At 48.1% G+C, this 22,443-nt stretch overlaps 2 protein-coding genes across 4 annotated transcripts in view; one reads left to right on the top strand and one right to left on the bottom strand.

Annotated features, from left to right (window-relative positions):
• The window catches only part of MYO7A (myosin VIIA), a 103,512-nt gene extending 89,066 nt beyond the window's left edge, over window positions 1–14,446 (top strand). For both annotated transcript variants that reach the window (XM_087757784.1, XM_087757783.1), the window contains 18 exons: window positions 1,183–1,353; window positions 2,350–2,467; window positions 2,934–3,060; window positions 3,166–3,335; window positions 3,439–3,629; window positions 4,171–4,295; window positions 5,091–5,248; window positions 5,721–5,874; window positions 5,989–6,144; window positions 6,549–6,654; window positions 8,347–8,460; window positions 9,051–9,138; window positions 9,726–9,832; window positions 10,696–10,881; window positions 11,652–11,768; window positions 12,850–12,933; window positions 13,475–13,594; window positions 14,343–14,446. In XM_087757784.1, the coding sequence (XP_087613910.1) occupies window positions 1,183–1,353; window positions 2,350–2,467; window positions 2,934–3,060; window positions 3,166–3,335; window positions 3,439–3,629; window positions 4,171–4,295; window positions 5,091–5,248; window positions 5,721–5,874; window positions 5,989–6,144; window positions 6,549–6,654; window positions 8,347–8,460; window positions 9,051–9,138; window positions 9,726–9,832; window positions 10,696–10,881; window positions 11,652–11,768; window positions 12,850–12,933; window positions 13,475–13,594; window positions 14,343–14,432 (2,382 nt within the window). In that variant the 3' untranslated portion in view covers window positions 14,433–14,446. The remainder of the gene's footprint in view (window positions 1–1,182; window positions 1,354–2,349; window positions 2,468–2,933; window positions 3,061–3,165; window positions 3,336–3,438; window positions 3,630–4,170; window positions 4,296–5,090; window positions 5,249–5,720; window positions 5,875–5,988; window positions 6,145–6,548; window positions 6,655–8,346; window positions 8,461–9,050; window positions 9,139–9,725; window positions 9,833–10,695; window positions 10,882–11,651; window positions 11,769–12,849; window positions 12,934–13,474; window positions 13,595–14,342) is intronic.
• Window positions 14,447–17,900: 3,454 nt separating this feature from the next.
• Window positions 17,901–22,443, bottom strand: part of GDPD4 (glycerophosphodiester phosphodiesterase domain containing 4) — a 39,092-nt gene continuing 34,549 nt past the window's right edge. The window contains exons 13-16 of one of the 2 annotated variants that reach the window (XM_009476487.2): window positions 22,230–22,377; window positions 21,019–21,101; window positions 19,740–19,822; window positions 17,901–18,928 (exon numbers count right to left, since the gene is read on the bottom strand). In XM_009476487.2, the coding sequence (XP_009474762.1) occupies window positions 18,897–18,928; window positions 19,740–19,822; window positions 21,019–21,101; window positions 22,230–22,377 (346 nt within the window). In that variant the 3' untranslated portion in view covers window positions 17,901–18,896. The remainder of the gene's footprint in view (window positions 18,929–19,739; window positions 19,823–21,018; window positions 21,102–22,229; window positions 22,378–22,443) is intronic. The other variant, XM_087757580.1, reaches the window with a different exon arrangement.

Below are 22,443 nucleotides of genomic sequence, written 5' to 3'. Positions count from 1 at the left end.
AGGAGCTACAGGAATCTGATCCTCTTGGCTGGGGAGAGACCACCCACTCCCATGTGCTGCAAGAACATTCTCTCCTGGTGAATGTTGGATGTGAGAGTGAACAGCCACTTCATCCATCAGCCTCAGTTTGGAGGGCCACAAGCACACTGTAACTAGATCACCAGATCAGGAGTATACAGCAGGATCCTGTTTGGTGAATCCTGCTAAGCCTTAAACATTAGAGATGCTTTTCAGGGTACCCAGACCTCTGCCATGCAATACAAACCTAATAATGCTGCCGTATGCTGAAGGCACATTGGCAGCAGAAACCGATGCCTCTGGAGTCTCTGTGAGCTTACAGAATTATTCCAGTGCCATTGAAATGAGCATCTCAAGAGACAGCAAAATCTCTGACAATGTCCATCACATTTTGTTTTGCTTGTATTTAAAATCATCCAGGTGTCAAATTGAAGATATCTCTCTTCCCCAACACCTAATCATTTTCCTGTGGTCCAGCAGAGTCCATTCACCTTGGAAACTAAATCATCTTTTCCCATCTATATTGCATTAACTGAAGCTCTTTTATCCTATCATCAGAAGTCCTGCCCTTTCTTCCTCCCCTTCTCTTGCTCCTGGTCTCCTTGTGCTATTATCATCTCAGTAGCTCTATTATTTCACCCCAAAGCACTTGGAATGTAGCTGCACCAAAGGACATTTTACAGTTTTGTGTTATGCACAGGTGCTTCAGTTGCTGGGTTTCTCAAGTATGAGAAATGATGGATACATGCAGTTTTCAGTCATTAAACTCTGTCTACCATAGCAAAACCACCTACTGCTGGCTGCAGGCAACAGAAGCAGACTGAACTGCAAGCAAAGACTGTGACAAACTTGTTTTTACAGTTGGACTCAATGATCTTAAAGGTCTTTTCCAACCTAAATGATGCTATGTTCACACACAGTACAAGGTTGCATAATGCTGGTCACTGAACATGTTAAGGCTTAATCATAGCTTTTAGTGGTCAATCTCCTGAACTTTAGATGTGCAAAAAGCACTGGTGAAGTTCTGCTGAAAGGAAGCATCCCCACACCAATCTGAAGCAGCAGCACATCCAGCTTCCAGAAAGAGCTCCTTGAGTGATGGAGGATGGATGTTGAGGTGATGGCCTGGTAACAGCATTAACTTGGCTTGTTTGGCTCCCACAGGAAGAAGATCTGGCAGAACTGGCTTCCCAGCAGTACTATGTGGATTACGGGTCAGAGATGGTACTGGAAAGGCTGCTGAATCTAATTCCATCCTACATCCCGGACAGAGAGATCACAGCTTCGAAAACAGTGGAAAAATGGGCTCAGCTCATTATAGCTGCACATAAAAAGGTGAGGACAGTAGATCATCTGGCAAAGACCAAGGTGTGCTTCAGCAGCTTCGTGTTCCCTTTAAACATACATGAGGCATCATAGCTCAGCTCTTAGCCTGGCCTGAAGCTAAATCAAAGAGAAAGGGCAGGTTTTGTACTAGCCATATTCAGCTTTACCACTGGTTTTGAGGCAAGACCTGACAGAAGAAGACAACCTGCAGAGACTCACTATGAGAAGCAAAATGCCACCTCTGGGGTCTTATTCCTGGTACACAGGATTGTGGTGTTATTGGTTGTATTACAGTGGTGGTTCATGTCTCCAGACAATGTCAGGACCTTATTGTGCCAGGCATTGTATAAAACCTTCCTGACTTTCATAAAAACATTTATGACACCCTCCCACAGCAACACCTTCCATAACTCATTACCATAATTCATCCAGGCATGAGAATTGGCATTCATATCACAGCAGGAGCCAGCTTCAAATTAAGACCCCTAAAATGTAAGCATCTCCATGTGTGTTAGGAGTCTCACCTCCGATTACCATCAATAGAGACGCAGGGATGCAATTCAGTTACATCTTGCAGGTCCTCCATCAGCCTGTCAGCTACATACAGAAGTCTCGGGTATCTGAGGATTTCCTAAATGAAGCCAGATGTCTGTGCTTAAGGGCTGTTGAGTGTCTGTTTCCAGCTAAAGGACTGTCAAGCTGAAAGGTAGACATCTACCTTAGGGAAACCCAAAGTTAGCTGAGCTGAATCCCACCCAAACTGGTCAGTCTAGATGCTTGCCCAGCCTTCTCAGAATTGAATTGTTCCCTGAAGTGGGAACCAAAATTTTGGCAGGACTTTGTCCAACCTATCACTTGTTCCTGTAGGACTTTGGCCTTTAGCCTCATTGAGACCTAAATATCAGTTCTAAGATCTTCAGCTGACATGAATTGGTTTTGTTTGCTTTCTGCTTGGCTATAACTGGGTTTGTGCTTCATGTTGGTTGTAATTTGCTTTGCCTGTAGGGAATTTATACTCAGAAGAGGGCAGACCCCAAAAAAGTCAAGGAAGAGGTAGTGGATTTTGCACGTTTCAAGTGGCCTTTGCTGTTTTCTCGTTTTTATGAAGCCTTCAAATTCTCAGGTGAGTCAGTAGAGCACATCCCCAGAGCACAGGATGCTCCAAAGCAAAAGGAAGGAGAGATAGGGACTCCACAGACAAAAAGACTCAATGGACCATCCAGCTGGTCTTTTTTAGATACGTTATTTTTGGTGCATCCTGATTATCAATGGCTTAATAGCTTTGTGGTTGAGTCTCCGTCCCTGGAGGTATTTAAAAGAAGGGTAGACATGGTGCTTGAGGACATGGTTTAGTGGTGGACTTGGCAGTGATAGGTTAACGGTTGGACTCGATGATCTTAAGGGTCTTTTCCAACCTTAATGATTCTATGATTCCATGATTCTATGATTTAAGCTATGAGTCTGCCACTATTCGTCTTACTAAAAATAACACTGAGTTTTTCGGTCATTGCATCCTCCTTTGAAATGCACACATTTTCTATATCCTAAGACCCTTCTTGAACTGATTGTATGTCTTGTCATCAATCCAGGGCCAAGCCTACCTAAAAATGATGTGATTGTAGCTGTCAACTGGACAGGGGTGTACTTTGTGGATGAACAGGAACAGGTTCTCTTAGAGCTCTCTTTCCCAGAGATCACAGCTGTGTCAAGCAGCAGGTAAGACTTAGCTCGTGATGTCACCCTAAAACAGTCTTTTTCCAGGCTTTGCTTCTTGATGGCATTATCTTTCCTGTTTATGTCTCCTATAAAAATATATCCCAGAGGGGGAAAGCTGCAAGGGCAGAGTTTCACCTTGGCCACCATCAAAGGCGATGAATACACTTTCACCTCCAACAATGCAGAGGATATCCGGGACCTGGTGGTGACCTTCCTTGAAGGACTGAGGAAAAGATCCAAGTATGTGGTCACTCTCCAAGATAATCCAAACCCTGGTAAGTAAATGGCCCAGCCCAGTGGCAAACATAAAGATAGATTAATTACTCCAAAGGGATTTGGAAAAAAATAAAATCAAACTAATGGTTGTTCTTTTTGCAGTGGGAGAAGAATCTGGGTTCCTCAGCTTCCTCAAAGGAGACCTCATAGTTCTGGACCAGGACACGGGAGAACATGTGATGAACTCGGGGTGGGCCAATGGGTTCAATGAACGGACCAAGCAGAGAGGGGATTTCCCAACTGATTCCGTCTACGTCTTGCCTACAGTCACCATGCCTCCACTGGAAATAGTGGTAAGTTGTCTTACAGAATGGCACAACCTGCTATAAAGCCCGAGGAGGTCAAAGCCTTTCTGAAAAGCTTAGATCTGGCCAGAGCCTCCGTGACAATAAGGTGGATGTCAGAGTGGCTGAGAGGTGACAAGTTGTCCAAGGCAGAAGTGATCTCTGCCTTTTCTCTGGTCTTTGAACACCACAAGCTTGTGACTTGGAATATCCATGAATCCTGCTACATCTCTCTAGCTGGCCTGGTTACTTGTAGGTGTATTTGGGGTTGGTGGGCACATTCACATATGGAGCTGTAGGACCGAAAGCATGTTATCTTCATTAGGAAATGATCCACACTGTGGAAACGTTTGTTATCCTTGCATTAGTGACTGAGAATGGCACAGAGAAATGACAACTGCACAGTTCTTACTGACTATTAACTGGAATTAATGGGTTATTCTTACTCACTCACTGTTCTATTCATTTTGTATCTGCTTCCTCTCTCTGAATACATCATATAGATATTATATCAAATATATTGGGTGACAGAGACCTTTTCATCCCACAGGCACTGGTCACGATGACCCCTGACCAACGACAAGATGTTATCAGAACGTCTCAGCTGGCAATTTCAGACAGTGAAGAGAGGGTGAAGCCATACACCTTGGAGGAATTTTCCTATGATTATTTTAGGTGATTTTTTTAAACCATCTACAAAAATTATAGGAGTAGGAATACATCTCCAGGTAGCTTCGGAATCAGGAATTTTTTGGCTACTGGAAAAGACTCTGAATGTCCCTTTGTGTGACCTTGTACAACTGCAACTTCCAGTTTAGGTCATGGCATTTGAGCTGTAGGTTTTACGAAGGATTTCTTCAGGCTGGCTCAGCATAGGTGTAACAACATGAAATTCAGTATTATGTGGGAGGCTGTGCTTAGTGGTCTGATATTCCTTTTCTGTGATCCCGTACACAGCATCACACCATATAGGCAGCAACTTAATTAAGTGTGGGCATTTTCATCTCAGCTCCAAATATTTAAATGTGCACCACTGCTGACCAGACTGATCCCAAAACTCTCACTCCTGTTCAGACGGGCTGGCAATCCAAACAGGCATACCAGCTCCTCTGGGATGTCTTCACGCTGGTAGGCTTGTTCTGCTAGGCTTGTTCTTTCAGCGTTGCTGCCCTGACCATCCATCACCATCATCCTTCTTTTTGTGATTTTTTTAGGGTAGAGAAAGTTGGTTTGGTGTCAGTACTTGGGTAGGGTTCATAAGGGACTTTTCTGAGCCCTAGGAAAGTACAAATGGTTATCTTTGGGGAGAACTGGAGCTGGATACTTGCTAAACTGTGAATTTCCATTTCGTGTAGGAGTTCGTTAGCCAGGTGCTGTGAACAACTTTCCCAGGTGAAACATTGTCTGCAAGCTGTCCCTTTTATCTTTGTAACCTTTCCACCTTTCCTTTTGCTTTGCCTTTGCCACCAGGCCACCTCCCAAGCACACCCTGAGCCGGGTGATGATCACCAAGAGCCGTGGGAAGGACAAGCTGTGGTGTTACACCCGTGAACCCATCAAACAGCCATTGCTGAAGAAGATCCTGGGCAGCGAGGAGCTGTCCCAGGAAGCCTGCATGGCCTTCATTGATATCCTTTCATTGTCTGGGGAAGCCCTTTTCCTTTTGCTGTGTCATACATGTTAATTCAGAAAACTGTGGCTTGTTCTCATGTGGAATAGTTGCAATATGACATGATGGTGAAGGCTATCATTTGGTTTATGTCACTGAAGTTTGACTGGTGTCTGATACCAGCTAAAAATCTGGTCTTTTACAGTGCTGCCTGTATGTGTGATCATGTAACACACGATCACATGCAGCTTTCTTACGTCTACACATCCTGACCCCAAAGCAATTCTTTCAACCTGCGATGATGCATTATAAAAGAAGAGAGCTCACTGGATATCTCCTAAATCAATTTAAAGCCTTTACCATACACTGTGCCCACTTCACCAAATTGCAGCCACTTCTGTAGTGACATGTAGGATGTCTTTAATCACATCATCAACAGAAGGGCTTCTCCAAACATCCCGGTTAGCTGATCCTTGACTCCTGCCTCCCACCAGTGCTGAAGTATATGGGTGACTACCCATCCAAAAGGACTCGCTCAGTCAATGAGCTGACAGACCAAATATTTGAAGGTGCCTTGAAAGCCGAACCCCTGAAGGATGAAATCTACTGCCAGACCCTCAAGCAGCTCACGGACAACCACATCAAGTGAGAATCGTTCATTCTCCTTGGCCCAAATGCACTAGCCTGTGTTGGGCAAAGCAGATCTGATGTGTCCATGCCGTGAGTGATTTTTTTCCTCTTGGGCCTCTTCTTGTGTAGGTACAGTGAAGAGAAAGGCTGGGAGCTGTTGTGGTTGTGTACAGGCCTTTTCCCTCCAAGTAACATCCTCCTGCCCCATGTCCAGAGGTTCCTGCAGTCCCGGAAACATCACCCCTTGGCGGCAGACTGCATCCAGAGACTACAGAAAGCCCTGAGGTATGGCACCAAAAGACCTCCTAGTCCTGACCGTGCCACAGCATCCAAATATGCATGAAAAAATACAAGTAGGAGATATTAGGGTGGTTGAGGGGACAGTGAAAGCTCACAGCTTGTCTCTGCATTCAACCAAACGAAAGGGACATCATATGGAAAATATCTGGGGAAAAATAGAGATTCATTAACTCAACTTTGTCCTGTCAGCTCCATTTAAGTCACCTACAACCTAAGCAAATACACATTGCCCATTACAATTTTTCTTTTTTCTTTTTAGGGGGTGAGGGGGAACCTAATATTAAGAAAGTAGCCGGAGTTACTCATAAAAGAATATGTATAAAAATGGAAGATTTAAACAAAGGAGTCTTGCTTTGATGCTGTGGCACTTGCCACCTCCTCTCTTGCAGGAATGGATCCAGGAAGTACCCGCCTCATCTGGTAGAAGTGGAAGCCATTCAACACAAAACCACCCAAATTTTCCACAAGGTTTACTTCCCTGATGACACCGATGAGGTAAACAGGGGAGAAGGAAATTCTTCTTTTCTGTCAGGATGGATGTCAATTTTCTTATGAAAATCTCAGAAGAGGCTAATATTGCTTCTGAGTCAGAAAAACTCAGCCTTTGCAGAAGGCTCTGGACAAGAGCAGTGTAAGGAAAACCCATCCTTATCTACCCCGACCAGCTCAGGGGGTTGATTTACTGCAATTCACCTTTTTCAAGACATGGGTGCTGTGCTGGTATTCAGTGAAGGCTTTATCGTATAACACCAGAAAGAAGGAAACCGGGTGGGTTCATCTCCATTCGCTCTCGGTGGCTCACAATCCTTGGATATCAGCTATTTGCAGCCTAGACCAACAGATATTGTCCACCCAACTATACCCGGCAGGGTACCGTGATGGGGCTCCGTGGGGACTGGGCAGGCTACGGCAGCACTAGCAAGTAGGTAACTGAAATTATACCTTCTGACCTGAGATGACACAGAAATCATACCTGCAGTCAGGAACCTCTAATTAAGCATCTTATGTGCTAATAAAGCAGCTAGTTATATTGATGCCAGAGCAGATATGCATGTCCTTGCAGATACTGCTGTCTCATGCTACTGATTAGTCTCCCTGTGAGGCTCACATCCATCCCTCTCGTCCCTCATGCCCTTGGGCACAACTGAATTCCTGTATTTCCAAGTGGGTTTTTGTGTAAAGCAGTGCACATCCATGGAAGGAAAAGGATGCTTCCTCTCCTGCAGCTGTACCTGCCCTTGTTTATCTGTAATGGAGAGTTGAGACAACTGCTGGGATTTCTCATCACTTTCAGTATTTTTAATATGTGACCAGCAAGAAGTATGACACTGCTTTATACACATGCATCCGTGTGAAAGCCAGCAGAAGGAGGCAGTGGGGACTTCTGCACTTGGATGGGTCTGCTATGATCCTTTTGGCCATGGCAGTCCCACAGGTGGACTGGCAGAGGAGCATCACCCCAGTACAACATGCATCTACACCAAAGGGCTGCTGAACACCAGCAGCACTGAGCTCCAGGCCAGTCTCTTGTGGAATATGGAATATGGGTCCTGGTGGTTTGTTGGTTCAGGCTAACACAGTCAGGCATGTGGTGGTCAGAAGCTTAAATTCCTTAAACTGCTATGAACTGAATCTCTTTAAGTGAGCAGAGCAAAACTGAGGTGACGTAAATGCCGAGCACAGCTCAAAAGGCAAAATAGGGGCTGGGACCTGCATGCAGATGGGACAGTCCTTTAGATATCCCATTGACACGTAAAGCAGGAGTCATCTCTCTTCAGCTATCCAGAAGTCAGGCATTTGGTCTAAGCCAGGCATCTGATTTCCCCATCATCAGTGGAGTGACAGCTGGGACAAGTCAGCCTGGAGGTATATATCTCCCTCTAGACAAATAGCTCTGAGACCGAACTGTTGATCAGAAAAATCTCTTGCATTGCCTGGGGAGCCCTGGGTAAGCCAGCACAGGATATAGGTAGAGCATCACAAAGCATAACAGTACAGCAGTAGCACGGCTGAGCTTCTGCAAATGTCTCTTCCCATGCCCAGAGCCACAATCCACAATGTCACTGATTTCGTTGGTGGTGGGCACCTAAATCCCTTCATGTGTCTGAGCCTAGAGTTCCTCAAAGAGAGCATAAAGTGGAAATTAACCTTGAGGTAGCAGTGGTGAGGATCTTCCTTTCTTTGTAGGCATTTGAGGTGGAGTCCAGCACGAAAGCCAAGGACTTCTGCCAGAACATCTCCAACAGACTGCTCCTAAAGTCCTCTGAGGGCTTCAGCCTTTTTGTCAAAATCTCCGACAAGGTGAGTGACTCACCCAGAGGCTGGGGTAGGCCCGAGGCACTCGGGGTAACCCACTTGCCAGTGGCTACACATTGGTGGAGCCAGAACTATCTGTACCCTCACAGGTGAGATGCATTTCTCTGCAAGCAGTGTGGTGTTTCTAAGTCAGATCCAGCCTGCTGCGGGTGAGATTTGCAGTCCCACAGCCCTGACTTAGAGCAATCATCCCAAAGGGCTTAAAACACAGACAGGCAAAGCTCTCCTAGCCTGTTGCTGAGTCAGGTTTCTAAGAAAACACTAAGTAAGAAAAACGTGCAGCTTAGAGCTGCCTCAGGCAACTGGGAGAAATCTATGGAGATAGTCATCATGAAGAGAAATTAATTGCTCTGGTGAAACAGGAAGCTGCACTAAGGAATAATGGGTGAAATATTAGAGACAGAGCCTGCAGCAAGGTGCTGGCAGTGGCTTTCTCACGTCAGCAGTTTGTAACACATCAGTGTCACCGGGACAAAGCAGTGAGCAACAACTACGGGAGATGGGGCAATGGCCGACCCTGCCTGTGGCCTCCTGCCACTTGCTCAGCCTTTGTAACCACATGCTGTGTCCCCCAGGTAATCAGTGTGCCCGAGGGAGATTTCTTCTTTGACTTTGTGAGACACCTGACAGACTGGATCAAGAAAGCAAGACCGGCAAAAGATGGTAACAGTGACTTTTCTCCATTGTGGGGCACACAGAGCTCTCCTAGAGCTCTCCAGCCCTTTCAAACAAGATTGACCACACACTGTGTCCCGTCTGTTGGGCCACACTGCTGTGGTTGTGCTGTCTGCACCAGCCCTGGGGACAGCATCTGGGAGGCGACCTGTCCAGGAGCAGCAAGACCTCTGCTCCAGGGCTAGACCTGGCACCTGCTGGTGGGCAGTTCTCCAGGCCAGCCCGTGGGAAGGTTTCAGTGGTGGGATTCATCTCACCTTGCTGCCGAATGCATCGATGGCTGCAAGACACAGGTGCCTCCAGGGTGCAATTCCTCTGTCCCGCATTAGACATGAGCATTATCATTGAAGTACCGCTGTGCAAATGAATCCAGACACTCTTTCCATTTTATTAAAGCTTTGCAATGGAAAGATGTGGTTTTCTCTGCAAGGTCAGAGCTCGTTTGGCCTTGCCGCTTTCCTTGTCCCTGAAGGTTGTGATGGCACATGAGCACCACTGGCTTGCAGGGACACTGGTTGCCAGCTGCTGCTCACGGCATTGCTTTGAAATATCCGCTCCCTGCTTCCTCTGCACAGGTATAGTGCCTTCCCTCACCTACCAAGTGTTCTTCATGAAGAAGCTGTGGACCAACACAACACCTGGAAAGGACTCGATGGCAGACTCAATCTTCCACTATTACCAGGTACTCCGGGAGCCTGCAATAGCAGTGGACACTTGGGAGGAATTAGGAATGGGTTAGAAAGACTTCATCCATCTGGAGATAGACGAAATCTTGCATTAAATGAAAAGAAGTCCTGCCTTAAACAGAGCACTACAAAGAGCGCTGTTGGGTTGCATGGCAAGGAGCAGCCTTCATGCACTTTAGGGTAACCAGCTCAGCTGGGATTTGGGCCAGCTGTTCTTGGGTGAGCAGCAAGAAATGGGAGAAGCTGAATTCAGAAGCATCTTGAGGGTTTTCAGCCACCTCTATTCATGGAGATGAGCTGTGATGGTCCCAGCAGTCAGGTAAGGAATTACAGTTCTTCTGCTCTTGTTTCTTTTGGGATGGAAGAGACACCGTCATGTCCCAAAGCTTGCTCTCATGCACACACACAGTCTGTGTTTTCTTGCCTGGATAAAGTGATTATCCCAATATGACTGTATTCCTTAATGCTTGAGTTAGTTAGTCACTTGACACAATGACTGAATAGACTTAAAATTGCAAAAAAAAAGAGATTCCAAGTGGCCATTACTAGGGGTGGATTTCCTGGGATGAGGGAGGATGAACAAGACTGTAGGCTCACACACCTGATGATAGCTAACATAGGGACCTCCCTGTTCCATGTAACAGGAGACTGTTTTAGACCAGAGACGATCTTTACACATCTAGTGTGGTCTCAGCTGAGCAACTGACTCTCCACCACACTCAACACAACTACTACGAGTGTTACCAGGGCACAGCCTCTTAACCAGGGGCTGGAGACCTCCACAGACACCATTTAACATCTGAGGATGAAGGTCTGTGGTCATCCCCTCAATCTCTGAATTATTCTTTCCTCCATGCAGGAGTTACCAAAGTACCTGCGCGGCTACCACAAGTGCACACGGGAAGAGGTCCTTCAGCTGGCAGCTCTCATCTACCGGGTGAAGTTTGAGGACGACAAGTCCTATTTCCCCAGCATCCCCAAACTCCTGAAGGAGCTGGTGCCTCAGGACCTCATCCGGCAGCTCTCTCCAGATGACTGGAAAAGGGTAAAAACAGCAGCTTGAGTCATATGCCAGGCCTGGCTGGGGGAAGCCCAGCCTCTCGGGTGACTTGTCTGACATGCAGCATTGAAGTGGGGCTGCCAGAATGAGTGACCCATGGTCCTTCTTGAGCCTTAGCAGAGCTGCAGCCTCCCCAGCATCACCAAGAGGAGGAATTGTACCTGCATGTTCATACACACATGCCTTGCAGTGGGTTTTGTTTGTGCTGCACGTGGCTGTGGCTGTAGTGGTGGGTGCAGCGCCATAAGGACACATGCTGGGAGACAGTCTCATGTAAAGGTGTGTTGTTTAAGGCAGGCTACTGAGTGCGGGGGTAATTCTCCCTGCTTTACACAGGGAGAGCTGTGGATCAGGTACAGACAGGTCTAGAGCCATAATATAACATAGGTGCCTCACTGTCAAGAAATAGTCTTGTAAGTCCTTTCTGTTTCCTGGGACTTGAACTCAGCCATGTGCCTCACCAGTGAGCTATCAGCTTCTCTGAGTTGAAGGTCTCTCAGTCTCCTCTGCTGCATAAATTGGAGGATTAAAATTTATAATCCCTTTAATGGAGTCACCAGCACAGCTCATCTAAGAAAGAAGGACCTGCCTCGGTTCCAGGCCCTGCTCCAGTGACCAGCCAGCACTTTTGTGAAGTGTTCATTGGAGCAGAGACGAGAACTGACCATCTTTGTGGGACTGATGCTCCTTCCCTGCAAACATCCCTGGTGCTAGGCAGTACAAACCCTCCGTCTCTGTTGTGTTCTCTGTTGCAGTCCATCGTGGCATACTACAATAAGCATGCGGGCAAAACAAGAGAAGAAGCCAAACTTGCCTTCCTAAAGATTATCTTCAAGTGGCCTACGTTTGGATCAGCATTCTTTGAAGTGAAGGTACCTGCCCTGCTTGGGGGTTCTCTGGCAGATTTGAGCCAAGGTCAGGAGCTCTGTATCACAAAGGGGCTCCAGGTACACAGGGCTGTCCCAGTGTCTGGACCAGACTGGGACAACCCTGATGAAGCAGGGAAAGAGTGTGAAACCCTTCATCAGTAAAGGGCCAATACGCTCGTTTATTGCTGCCTTGCATCTTTACACAGACAGAGGTGTTGTAGAGCTTCAGCATATCTCAGTCATTGGCTCTATACTCCTAGCTGTGCTGCTGAAGAGCCAAGAGCCATTCTCTGTTTTGCCAAGGCAAAGAAGAATGTGCAGTTTTCCAAGGGACATGTCCACATGCACCGTGAACAAAATCCACACCACCCACCATCAAAGAAAGTAGAGGCCAGTAGTCATGAAGTCTGTCCAAGTACTCTGGACACCTTATTGGAACTCCATCTTCTGAATGACCACACAGTGAGCCTGGGCTGGAAACAAGTTCCTGAAATTACTCATCAGTTCCTTGAACTTGGGCACTCCATTTTCTTTCACGTCCTTCTTAGATGGCATGAGGGATGTGATTATATCCTGTGATTTTACCACCAAAAGTGACTTGGTAGCCAAGAAATCTGTGGCAGGGCCAAGAAATGACCCCCATCTGCTGTGCCCTACCTCGTCAATGGAACAAACTGAAGGTCTTCATGGCACAGGGCTGGAAGAAGGGTTTACCAGCAGGAACAAAACTGAATGTAAATATCAGAAGGAGACAGAGCAGTGTAGTCTTGGCCTAGAGGTCCAAAGCAGCAGGCAGGAGGAGGAGCAGAGGGACTGGAGGGGAAAGAAGATGTCTGGGGGTTGCCAGCCTTTCACAGCTCTTCCTTGCCAATGGCAAGGAACTCAATGCTGTCAGCATACTTAACTAGACAGCCCTGGCTATTGCTGATACCCTAATGAGCTCTATGTTTATCTTTAAAGGATAACTGGGTAGCAGTTAATGGGCCACCAAATGCTGGCAGGAGAAGACAGGGAGAGAGGAAATAGGAAGGGGGTCTGATTTTGCATGACACATCCCCTAACCAGTTCATCTCATCTCCAACAGCAAACTACAGAGCCAAATTATCCAGAAATCCTTCTAATAGCCATCAATAAGCATGGAGTCAGCCTCATCGATCCCAAAACCAAGGTAAGCAAAACTGAGGTGTTCACCAGATGCTCCTGAGCCCACCTCCCAACCCCTCACAGAGGTCACCCCAAAGACTGTGTTGTTCAGAACTTCAGGAGTTCTCATTAAACCTAGTTAGAAGGGCCGGATAGCCAGAAAAGTTTCTGGAAGCAGAAACTCACTGTTGCACAGAGCCAGCCCAGCCTTTTTCAACAGGAGCTGGACAGGGAGCATCAATTGTTAGGGCCCTGTAACTGGAGGATACACATGCTCCTTCCTTAATCCTTTCACAGACATTAGGACAGGAGCTGGAGTAAATGAGCTCCTACTAGTTACTTCCACCAGCCACATGGTCATTCTAGTACAGCAGTCTTCCACAAGCACTGGAGGATCCAGAGTCTTGCATCTCACTGCCATTCCCATGAGGCCATGGTACACTCTCATTTCAGTAGATGTCCTTGGTCTGCTTTGATGGAAAGTGAACAAGAACATGAGATCCTCGCAGCCCTTCGTGAAAGTTGAGGCTCTCACATGTTGAGTGTCAGTCTTGTGTTCCCACCAGGATATTCTCATCACTCACCCCTTCACCAAGATCTCCAACTGGAGCAGTGGCAACACGTACTTCCATATAACCATTGGCAACCTGGTGAGAGGAAGCAAGCTGCTCTGTGAGACCTCCCTGGTAAGGAGTGTTAAAGATTATTGGGCACAGTTAAACCAAATCCTGACTTTGGCAGGCAAAATTGAATGCTTCCAGCAAATTGTGTCTCAGGGATTCTCTGGGCTGAAAGTGGTCTCTTAGAAGAGGCCCTGATGTGCTTTTCCCTTCTGGATTTCCCATGGCTCTGCTCAATGGATCAGGGCTTTCACTTGGTCCATCATCCAACTTATGAGCAAGCCTGAGGTGCTTGGGACATTTTCATCTCAGGAGCATGAGGCACTGCTCCCTGTCACTGGACTGAAAAGCATATTAAAGCAGACGTGGGCTCAGGGGGTACTCTTGAGCCCTTTTACCAAGATCCTTTGCCCAGCTTGTCCCCAGTAACAGTCACAGCAACAAACCTCCTTCTAGACTATCTTAAACCCAAAGCATGAAGCATAAAAATTCCTGCTGGATTAATTGTTATTAATTTGAGGCATTCAGGATTTTGTTGGCCGGTTGAAAATCCAGGTCCCATCCAAAGCTCCCTACATCCTTAGCCTCAACAGCATCCTGGGACAGTGAGTTCCTCCATCTCAGCACTGCAAATTATGTTTGGGCTGTGTTCCTTGTGGTGGTGTCATTTCACCCAAGGAGAATGGTGGAACAGGTCAAAATATACCTGAAAACTTGGAAGTCAACAACAAGTAGCCAGTGTGTTCAGGAGGCATGAGCCAGAGACTATAAACTGTGCTCTAAAGGCAGTTAACATCTTCTCTGTCCTCCTCAGGGGTACAAGATGGATGACCTTTTGACCTCGTACATCAGCCAGATGCTAACAGCCATGAGCAAACAGAGGAGTGCAAAGGGTAGCAAGTGAACTGCAAGAAGCCACTGGCAGGTGGCCATGGGGCTAATTCACCAGCTGAGGCCTGTGGGATACCCGTGCAGCTGGGGGAGAACCTTTGCCTCCCAGATGTGGAAGATGAGCCGAACACCATCAGGGAGTTCGCTGGACTCTGACCTTGAGGGCTCAAACCCCACTTCCCCTTCCAGCGAAGACGACTATCTCTGACCTCCCATTCTCCTTCCCCGCCCTGCACCCCGACTCCATCTTACACCTCAAAGATTTCCAGGGGACACCACCGCTCTCAGACAGTGACTGAGCAAAGACATTCCAACAGGAGGCTTGCCTGAACCCAATGGTTGGCATCGCAAAGGCTCTTGGAAGAGGAATTGTGTGTGTGTGCGTGTGCGTGTGGCTTGTTTTGGTTTGTTTTGGTTTTTTCTTAAGTAAGAGAGAATATTGGGATGCTAACAGCTTTTGGTGAAGTTATGGGCATTTCAGGTTTGAAGAGGCGTAACAGAGCCCTGGCCCATGCTGGAAAGCTATCCACTGAACACTGCAGTGCTTGTTTTTTTGACATTACAAAAGAATACGTTGTGTTCTTAAGGACAGAAAGAAAAAGCAGGCTGGGAGGAGCACATTTTAACTAGGAATCAGAATAAACAAACTACTGATCGAACAGGCTAGAGTACTAAAGTGCTGTCTGTGCAATGCTGGAACTATTTAAAGAACAAATTTTAAAGTTTTGTTTCTTCTTCTATTTATTTTTTAAAATATTAAAAAGGAAAAAAAAAATCCTGCATTTCGTGCCGGTATTGGGACGCTGATTCGGGGCTGAGGGCGACCTGCAGGACAATCCTTCGCCCAGGGATTCCCCAGAGACGTGATTGCCGGAGGCAGAGTAAGGCACAGCTTTCCCAACTTATGGGCTCAGCTGGAAGTGAAGCTTGGAAGATGAATTATCTCCTTTTGCCCCTTGTGTCCACACAAATTAACTCTGGGAGGATCTTTACTGCAAGCTTCAATATGGATGTAGGGGTTTTGAAGTCCCCATGCTTGGAAGACTGAGGCCAAGCCTGTGTTGAGCTGTGGTTCAAACACGGACTTGGCCACCAGGGTTGGAAACAGCTATGATTTTATTGTGCTTTTGTGTGTGTTGCTGTATAAAATGGCTCTTTATGAGTCCCAGCTGGACCTGAACCACTCACAATGAGGGCAGGCCCTTGATTTCAGTGGGCGTTTCTCCGTCTTTGTTCAGCTGTACTAATCTGTTGGCTGGTTGTCCCATCTTCCACCCAACACCACATAGTGCTAACCAGCCTTCTTCGGAGCAGAAAGGGAACCTGCCAGCAGATAGGAGGCTGAAGCCATGTTGTGTCTGGGGGGATGCAAGGGAAGGAGCCTGGGGTGCCTTTCCAAAATCCAGGCTTCGAAGGAGCACGTGCCTGGGTGTGTGGCAACAAGAGGGGTGAGAATTGTCCACCAAGACCTGGTGCTCGCGTCACTAACACCAAGTGGGCCTCAGCAGATGTGGGAGACCTCTCTTGGTCCTGTGCATTGGGCTGGGTTTGGCTGCTTTCATAAAAGTCCATATTGTAGGGTGTTGTGTGTTGTTCTGTTAAGCTCAGCTGGGCTCAGTCGCCCAACACTATGGTGTGCCAGGCAGAGTCAGCAGCACTGCCTACCAGACCTCAAGGACTGTGACATCTGACTGGGATGCAGCAGTGACTTTGGACCTCGGTTGCTCCACCAAGGTGAATGAGATGCTACACGGAGACATCCACTGGCCAGATAGGGCTGCTAGGAGATCCCCTTCCTCTACTGTCCCCCTACCCAAGGCACTCTGGTGATGGGAGCACGGTTACACCAGCCAAGGCTACATTGGGAGCCAAGCTGCCTTCTCACCATCCATCTCTGATGCTTCTCTCCACTCCCCAGCTGCCATGATCCAGCTGTCCCAGGGATCCTGCCTGTCCTTAGACACATTCCCATCATCCCCACCACCACTGCTTTCGTGAGTCTCCAGCCATCCCTGCCTCCCACAGCATGCTCAGTAGATGATGCAGCATAGCAATGATGTTTTCCAGCGCTGCCCTGGGCCAGCTTTCCCCTGCCACCACCCTCGTCCCTCCACTCACAGCTCTGTCAGCCTCCCATGCACCCCACGGTTTTGGGGGGTGCTGGGACTCTGTTTGTGTGTGCCTGTGTGTCATATGTATTCGCGTCTGCTGGCCTCTTTGTATTCACACCAAGCGATGTAACATGAAAAGCATATGTCCAAGCAAAATACTCTAATTAAAAAGCATCAAGTGGTTTGTGGGAGGCTGTTCTGCACTGCGTGGTTATGGTGGTGTCTCCACGGGGAAGGGTGGGCTCAGGGCTCCCAGGTCCTCGTTGGGGACAAGACTTCTCCTTGCAGAGTGGGAGTCCTGGTGAGAGTATGCAGCAACCCAGCAACAGGGAGCAAATCACCAGTGTGCCCGGACTGGAAACTGAGTGAAATCTTTTTTCTTTTTGCATAAAAACCACTGAAGCCCAGCAAGTCTCCATCGCTCATCCTCTAAGACAAGGGCTGATTCCTCCACAAAGGCCAGTTTTGAGCTGAATCACTGGATGTAGGAAGTACAGCGTGAAAAGTTTGTGTGTGGGAGTGAGACTGCCAGCCACGTGCTTAACGGCATTGTCAGACCCTGCCAGCTGTCAAGCACCAAAAATAGTAGCTGAGATGTGACCGGGCGTAAAGCATTGCAGGAGACCACAGGTCTAATTAGCCAGGCTCTGCCTGGACAAGGCTCCTGAGGATGAGGAAGGTGATTATGGGGAGATACCACTGCGTAATGGCCAGGCAGCAGCTAGATACATGGATGAAGGTGCATTGAGGTGGCTTTTCCCTAACACATATTAAAAGCCATTATCGGAGGACCACAGCATGTCCCAGTCAAGTCCCTCACTCGGACACCAGGGGACAGGCCTAGGACCCCATGGTGCACACCACCACTCAGCCCATATACTCTCCACCACCTATTTTTGCTGCTCTCATACTTCCACGCAAGTGGTACCCACAAAAAGTTATGAAAGAGCTCTGGAGGTGGGGCATGGGGAAAGGGTTTAACACTATCAGTAGCATTCTCCCCCCATGCTTCATAGACCTGGAGCTGCTCTGCACCAATCCACCAGCCCTTTAGCCCTTTTCCAAAGGAGGATGCTGCCTTTTTGCATTTCTAGCCTCCCAAATACCCCAAAATTGCAACTTGGAAAGGTTTGAGTGCCTCTCAGCATAGCTAACTCTGAAACTTAATGTTTCCCTGTCACAATTCACTTGTGATATAGCTTTATTTAGCAAAAACATCAAGCTGCATGAGGCTCATGTATGAGAAAATGTCTATAGCATGATTTAGGTAAAGACTATTTTCTTCCCCTTTCCCAGTTTGCCGAAATAAGAACAAAACAGGATAGGAGAGCTAAAATGTATTTAAAACAAAACTTGCAATTTACAAAAAATGTGTTCTTATTATGTGTTCAAGTACAAATTTATGGCTTAAACCTGGGAGATGCTCACATCTCCCTTGCAGAGCAAGGCATAGATCCCCTTCCCCCTGTGTGCCAGCAGCCACTGGGAGAAATGAAAATCAGAATAAATCCCAGGGTGCAGAGCAGGTATACAGACCTTCCCAAGGGAAAAGCAAGCAGTACACTTGGTGGGACCAATTCACATGCAGCTCAATCTTTTTGAAGAAGAGTGTTGTGCTCCTGGTCATAGTCCCAGTAGCTCCATGGCCAAGGCACCAAAAAGTCCTTCAGCACCCATGGGAAGATATGTCCTTGCCCACAGCCAAGCGGAGAAGACTGTCCTCTTAGGGTCTATGGCAGGGCAAGAGCGGAGAAAAGGAAAACCTAAGCTGCCCCTGCTTGCGTTACAGAAAGGTACAGACCCTAGTGACCCAGCCAGCAGCACTTCACCATCGTGGTGGGGCTGGTGTGCTCTCGGGGGTGGAGGAGGCCTGCAAGGAGGGAGGGAGGGAGGGAGTGTGTGAAGAAGAGGCTGGTCTGATGGGAGAAAGCTGAGAATGAGGAGGACTGGAGGATGCTCAGATGTTTGCAGCCTGTGTAAAACACAGCTGTGGAAACAGAGGGCTTACACACGGCAGGAGGGATCACAGGATGATTGCCCTGTGGGATGCCAGTGGTCTCAGAGGGAAATGGTGGCTCCCATCATGGTGCACAGCTTCTTCATGGCTGCAACTCCATCCGTGCTCCCCTACACCCCAGGGATCCCTGCCAGACATGGGATTGCGAGGAAAACTGTAGGAGAGGAAGCTCAGTGCTCATCTCCAGCAGGGTCATGGAGGCAAATGGCTCCTCTTCACCAGGTGGATCTGAGCCCCCCCAGTCAGCCCCCTTGGCAGGCTGGTGTTTGCATTGCAGGAAAGTGCAACAGGGGAGGGTCTGCTCTCCAGTCCTCATCAAGATGGCAGGTCTGCATCCCCTCCTTGCCCATCAGGCCATGACAGCGGGCATGTCGCTGAGCTCTGGAAAAGGGGACACACACTGAGTTACCAAAATGCCTGCAGTTGTTTTGCCAGCTGTTGTGAGCAAACAGAACCTGGCTGAAAATGTGCGCAGCCCAGGTGGGGTCATTTTGTCTGGATGATAGAGCTCCATGGGTGCAGAAGCCTGGTGCATGGGAGGGTCCCCAGCTGATCCCACCCTGCCTTGCAGACCCAAGAGCGCTCAGCACCTCTGGGCTCTCTTTTCACAGCATCACAGAGTAATGCATGTTGGAGGGGACGTCTGGAGGTTTCTGCCCCAACCTCTGCTTGAAGCAGTGCCAATTAGATCGGGCTGCTAAGGGCTTTGAACATCTCTGAGGGTGGATATTCCCCACCTGTCTGAGCCCCTGTTCCAGTATCTGACCACCCTCATGGGGAAGGTTTCTTTTTTTCCCTCTTTATACCTAGTCAAAATTTCCAAGGTTGCAGCTTGTGCTGTTGTCACTGCATATCTGGCTCCATCTTCCCTACACCCTCCCATTAGATGGTTGCAGGCAGTGATAAGATGCCCCCTAACCTTCCCTCCCACTATGCAAACCCAGATCTCAAATGCCCCGTCCTCCAGTTTAGTGGCCCCACTGAGCTCACTCCCATCTGCCACCATCTGGTACTGGGAGCCTGAACTGGACCCAGTGCCTAGACATGGCCTCACCAGTGCTCAACACCCACCTGCACCCTTACCGAGACAACCCTGGATGCCTCCATCCTTCACCACAGCATAGGCATCCATCACCAACCCATCCATCAGGACCCGGAGCAGGATGCTCCCAGCTCTCCTTGCCCTGCTCACCTGTCCTGAATTTGTTGTAAGTGCCGCTCTCCAGCATCGGGCCACCATCATGGACACAGCAGGAGAAACTCCGCTCTCGCCACCTGCGTGGGGCAAAGCACCTGGGTCAGGCCATCGCTTGCTGTGGTTCCCCTCACAGCTCCCTGGTGCCCTGGACACCTTTTTTCTACTTTGTCAGGGCAGGAACTGCCCTGGTATTTTGGGATTTGCTCAGCTCCTTACCGAGAAGGGACTCCAGTGCATGATTGATGTCTAAGCATCCACACTTCACGTGTGCAACAGCATTTTGAAGGCAACCTTGTGACTAAGCCCTGTTTTCTAAGAAATAGTTAAGAGCTCAAAAGTCCCAGAAATGTTTGCAGCCACTGGTTTCTAGGCAGCCAGAGAAATTAAAAATTGTAATTTTGGTGCATTCATAAACCTGACAAACAAGACCATGCAGGGCTTTCAGGTGCTGCTGATGGCAGGGCTGGGAATGCCCCTGCTGCAATGCCAGCCCAGAAGAGGCTGTTATTTGGCTGGATCAGAAGCAGCTGCAGGGCCCTGGGAAATGCACACACAACATGAACAGGAGCCTGGAGGACACAGGCATGGGAGGGTCTGACCGCGGTGGTGATGCATTGCAGGGGTGATTGCGAACCACCCTGCAACCTGCAGCCTTGAAAGGAAGCTTCTAAAGCAGGACCTGGGGAAAGACTGCTGAGAGCAGGGCAGGGTAAGAGGGGAAACTGTGCCTGTCCCATGAACCCCAGTTTCCTCAATTATTAAACAGAGGCAATGTCTTTGATGGCATGGGAGGAAACAACATGTGGTGTCTGAGACACACTCAGACATTTTCATCTGGGAGGATGGATTTCCTCAGGGGCTCTGGCATACGCAGACACCGCACAGGGTCCTCAAATATTAACACTGAGGGCTTTCCTCCTAAGTCAATCCAATGCAACACTGTATATATAAATAGTAAGAATAGAAAAATCAGTTCCTTTCTCAGCCCATCAGCTTTGGTAACTGGTTTGTGTTGCTACTGTAAATCCACCAGGTCTCCACTGGATCCTGAGGGTAGGTGATGCCTGAGCTGCCAAAATGGAAACGGAAAATGAGAGCAAGGAGTAGCAGAGAGGTTTTTGGAGACTTTTAGGGCTTTCTTCTGGTTCCTGAAGGGAAAAGAAATGTTCTCAAAAGTAGTTTTAACCCTTCAGATCACCTGAAAGCATCCCTCCTTCCCTCCACCTGGTGCAAAAGATCAGGTTAGCATGGCCATTAGCAACTCAGTAGTTACCAGTGCAGAGCAAAGATGAGTGAGATGAGGAGCACAGAGGTCAGATCAGTCAGGATCCACATGATGTTGTACTGCTGCGGAGTCTGGAAAAGAACAACGGAGGATGTGTCCACCACCAAGGAGCCCGAGCTATGCAAGAAAGTTCCTCAAACTTTCTTGCTGCTTGACTATAGCAATTCTGCAGCCTGGTGTGCATGTGCAGTAACATCTCTCGGGTGCTTAAAGCATTTGGTGGCATTTCAAAGTGGCCACCCCCTAGTAGGTGTTGGTGCCAAATCATCATCTCTCATAAAAGCAGATCTGCTGGGTGGCCAAGAAGATTGGACCACATCACAGTGAATTTAAGAGGGACCTATTGTTTGTACAGGCAGGCCCTTTAGTTCTCTCTGCTCCCCTCCAAAATTAACGTCAACTGGTGGCATCTCATTTTCCCTGGCAAAATTGTCCTTTAGTGAACACCACAGAGGGTCTGGGGTGGCTCCTGCTTTAAGTCTAAAAGCATCTGAAGATTAATCTTGAGACTGGACCTCCACCCACCCTCAGAATGGACTGAAACACTGCAGTTTTCTGGATGCGTGCATCATAAAAATCTGCTTCAAGAGTGTGAAGCCAGGTATTCAAAGTAGTAAACTTTAGGCTGCAGGGACTCTGGTGGGACCAGTGCTCCAGGTGCTCCTTAGCCCTACAAGTTGTCCAAGGCAGAATAGGGAATAGACAAATTATGTGGAAAAAAATTCCTCCCAGCAAGGAAGGGTTATTTCTATGGTTGTTTCCCTTGGGCTTGTGGCACCAGACCAAGTCTGAGAAGGGTGGTGGGAGGCCCTGGGAAATGAGGGACTTCTGATATCAATAAGGTGCTTCAAAAGCTTAGAAATGGAAATCCTCTTGCATTAGCTACATGTGCTCTCAAAGGCTCTTCCTTTCTCCCCACACAGGTCTCGATATGACTTCTTTTCCCTCATCTCAAGGTCTAAGTTGCAAATCCTAACAAGTAGGTTGCTTCTACCTGGGCCAAGAGAAAAGAGGAGAAGGGTATGGTGATACCTGGAGTGGCTCACAGGTGCCAGCTAAGCCAGGTTTCAACTCAGGTCCTTTTCACGCAAAGAGTCATCTCCCTTATCCATGCATGAACTGGCCTGTGGTCTCCAAAGGTAACCATGAACATCCCAACCCTACTTCCTATCCCTGGGAGGGGGAGGGTTTTCACTTACCATGAGGAAGAGTGGCTGGCTGAGATTCTTCAGGGTGTGGACGGCATTGGTGGTCACAGAATGTGCCCCAGAGCACCACGCCAGGGAGAAAAGCCATGGCTCATTGACCACATAGAGGTTGGTGGTGATGTTTGCTTCAGCGTATTTCCTTTAAAAGACCAAAAGGCAATAGACTTCCTTAAGAAAAGCAAGGAGGACAGTACTCCCTTTGAGC

This window comes from Nipponia nippon, unplaced genomic scaffold, assembly GCF_047370975.1.
Source record: "Nipponia nippon isolate SJK-2023a ecotype South Korea unplaced genomic scaffold, ASM4737097v1 scaffold_2, whole genome shotgun sequence".
NCBI lineage: Eukaryota > Metazoa > Chordata > Aves > Pelecaniformes > Threskiornithidae > Nipponia > Nipponia nippon.
Note: the sequence above shows the minus strand (reverse complement) of the source record. Positions and strands in the feature narration are given on the sequence as shown.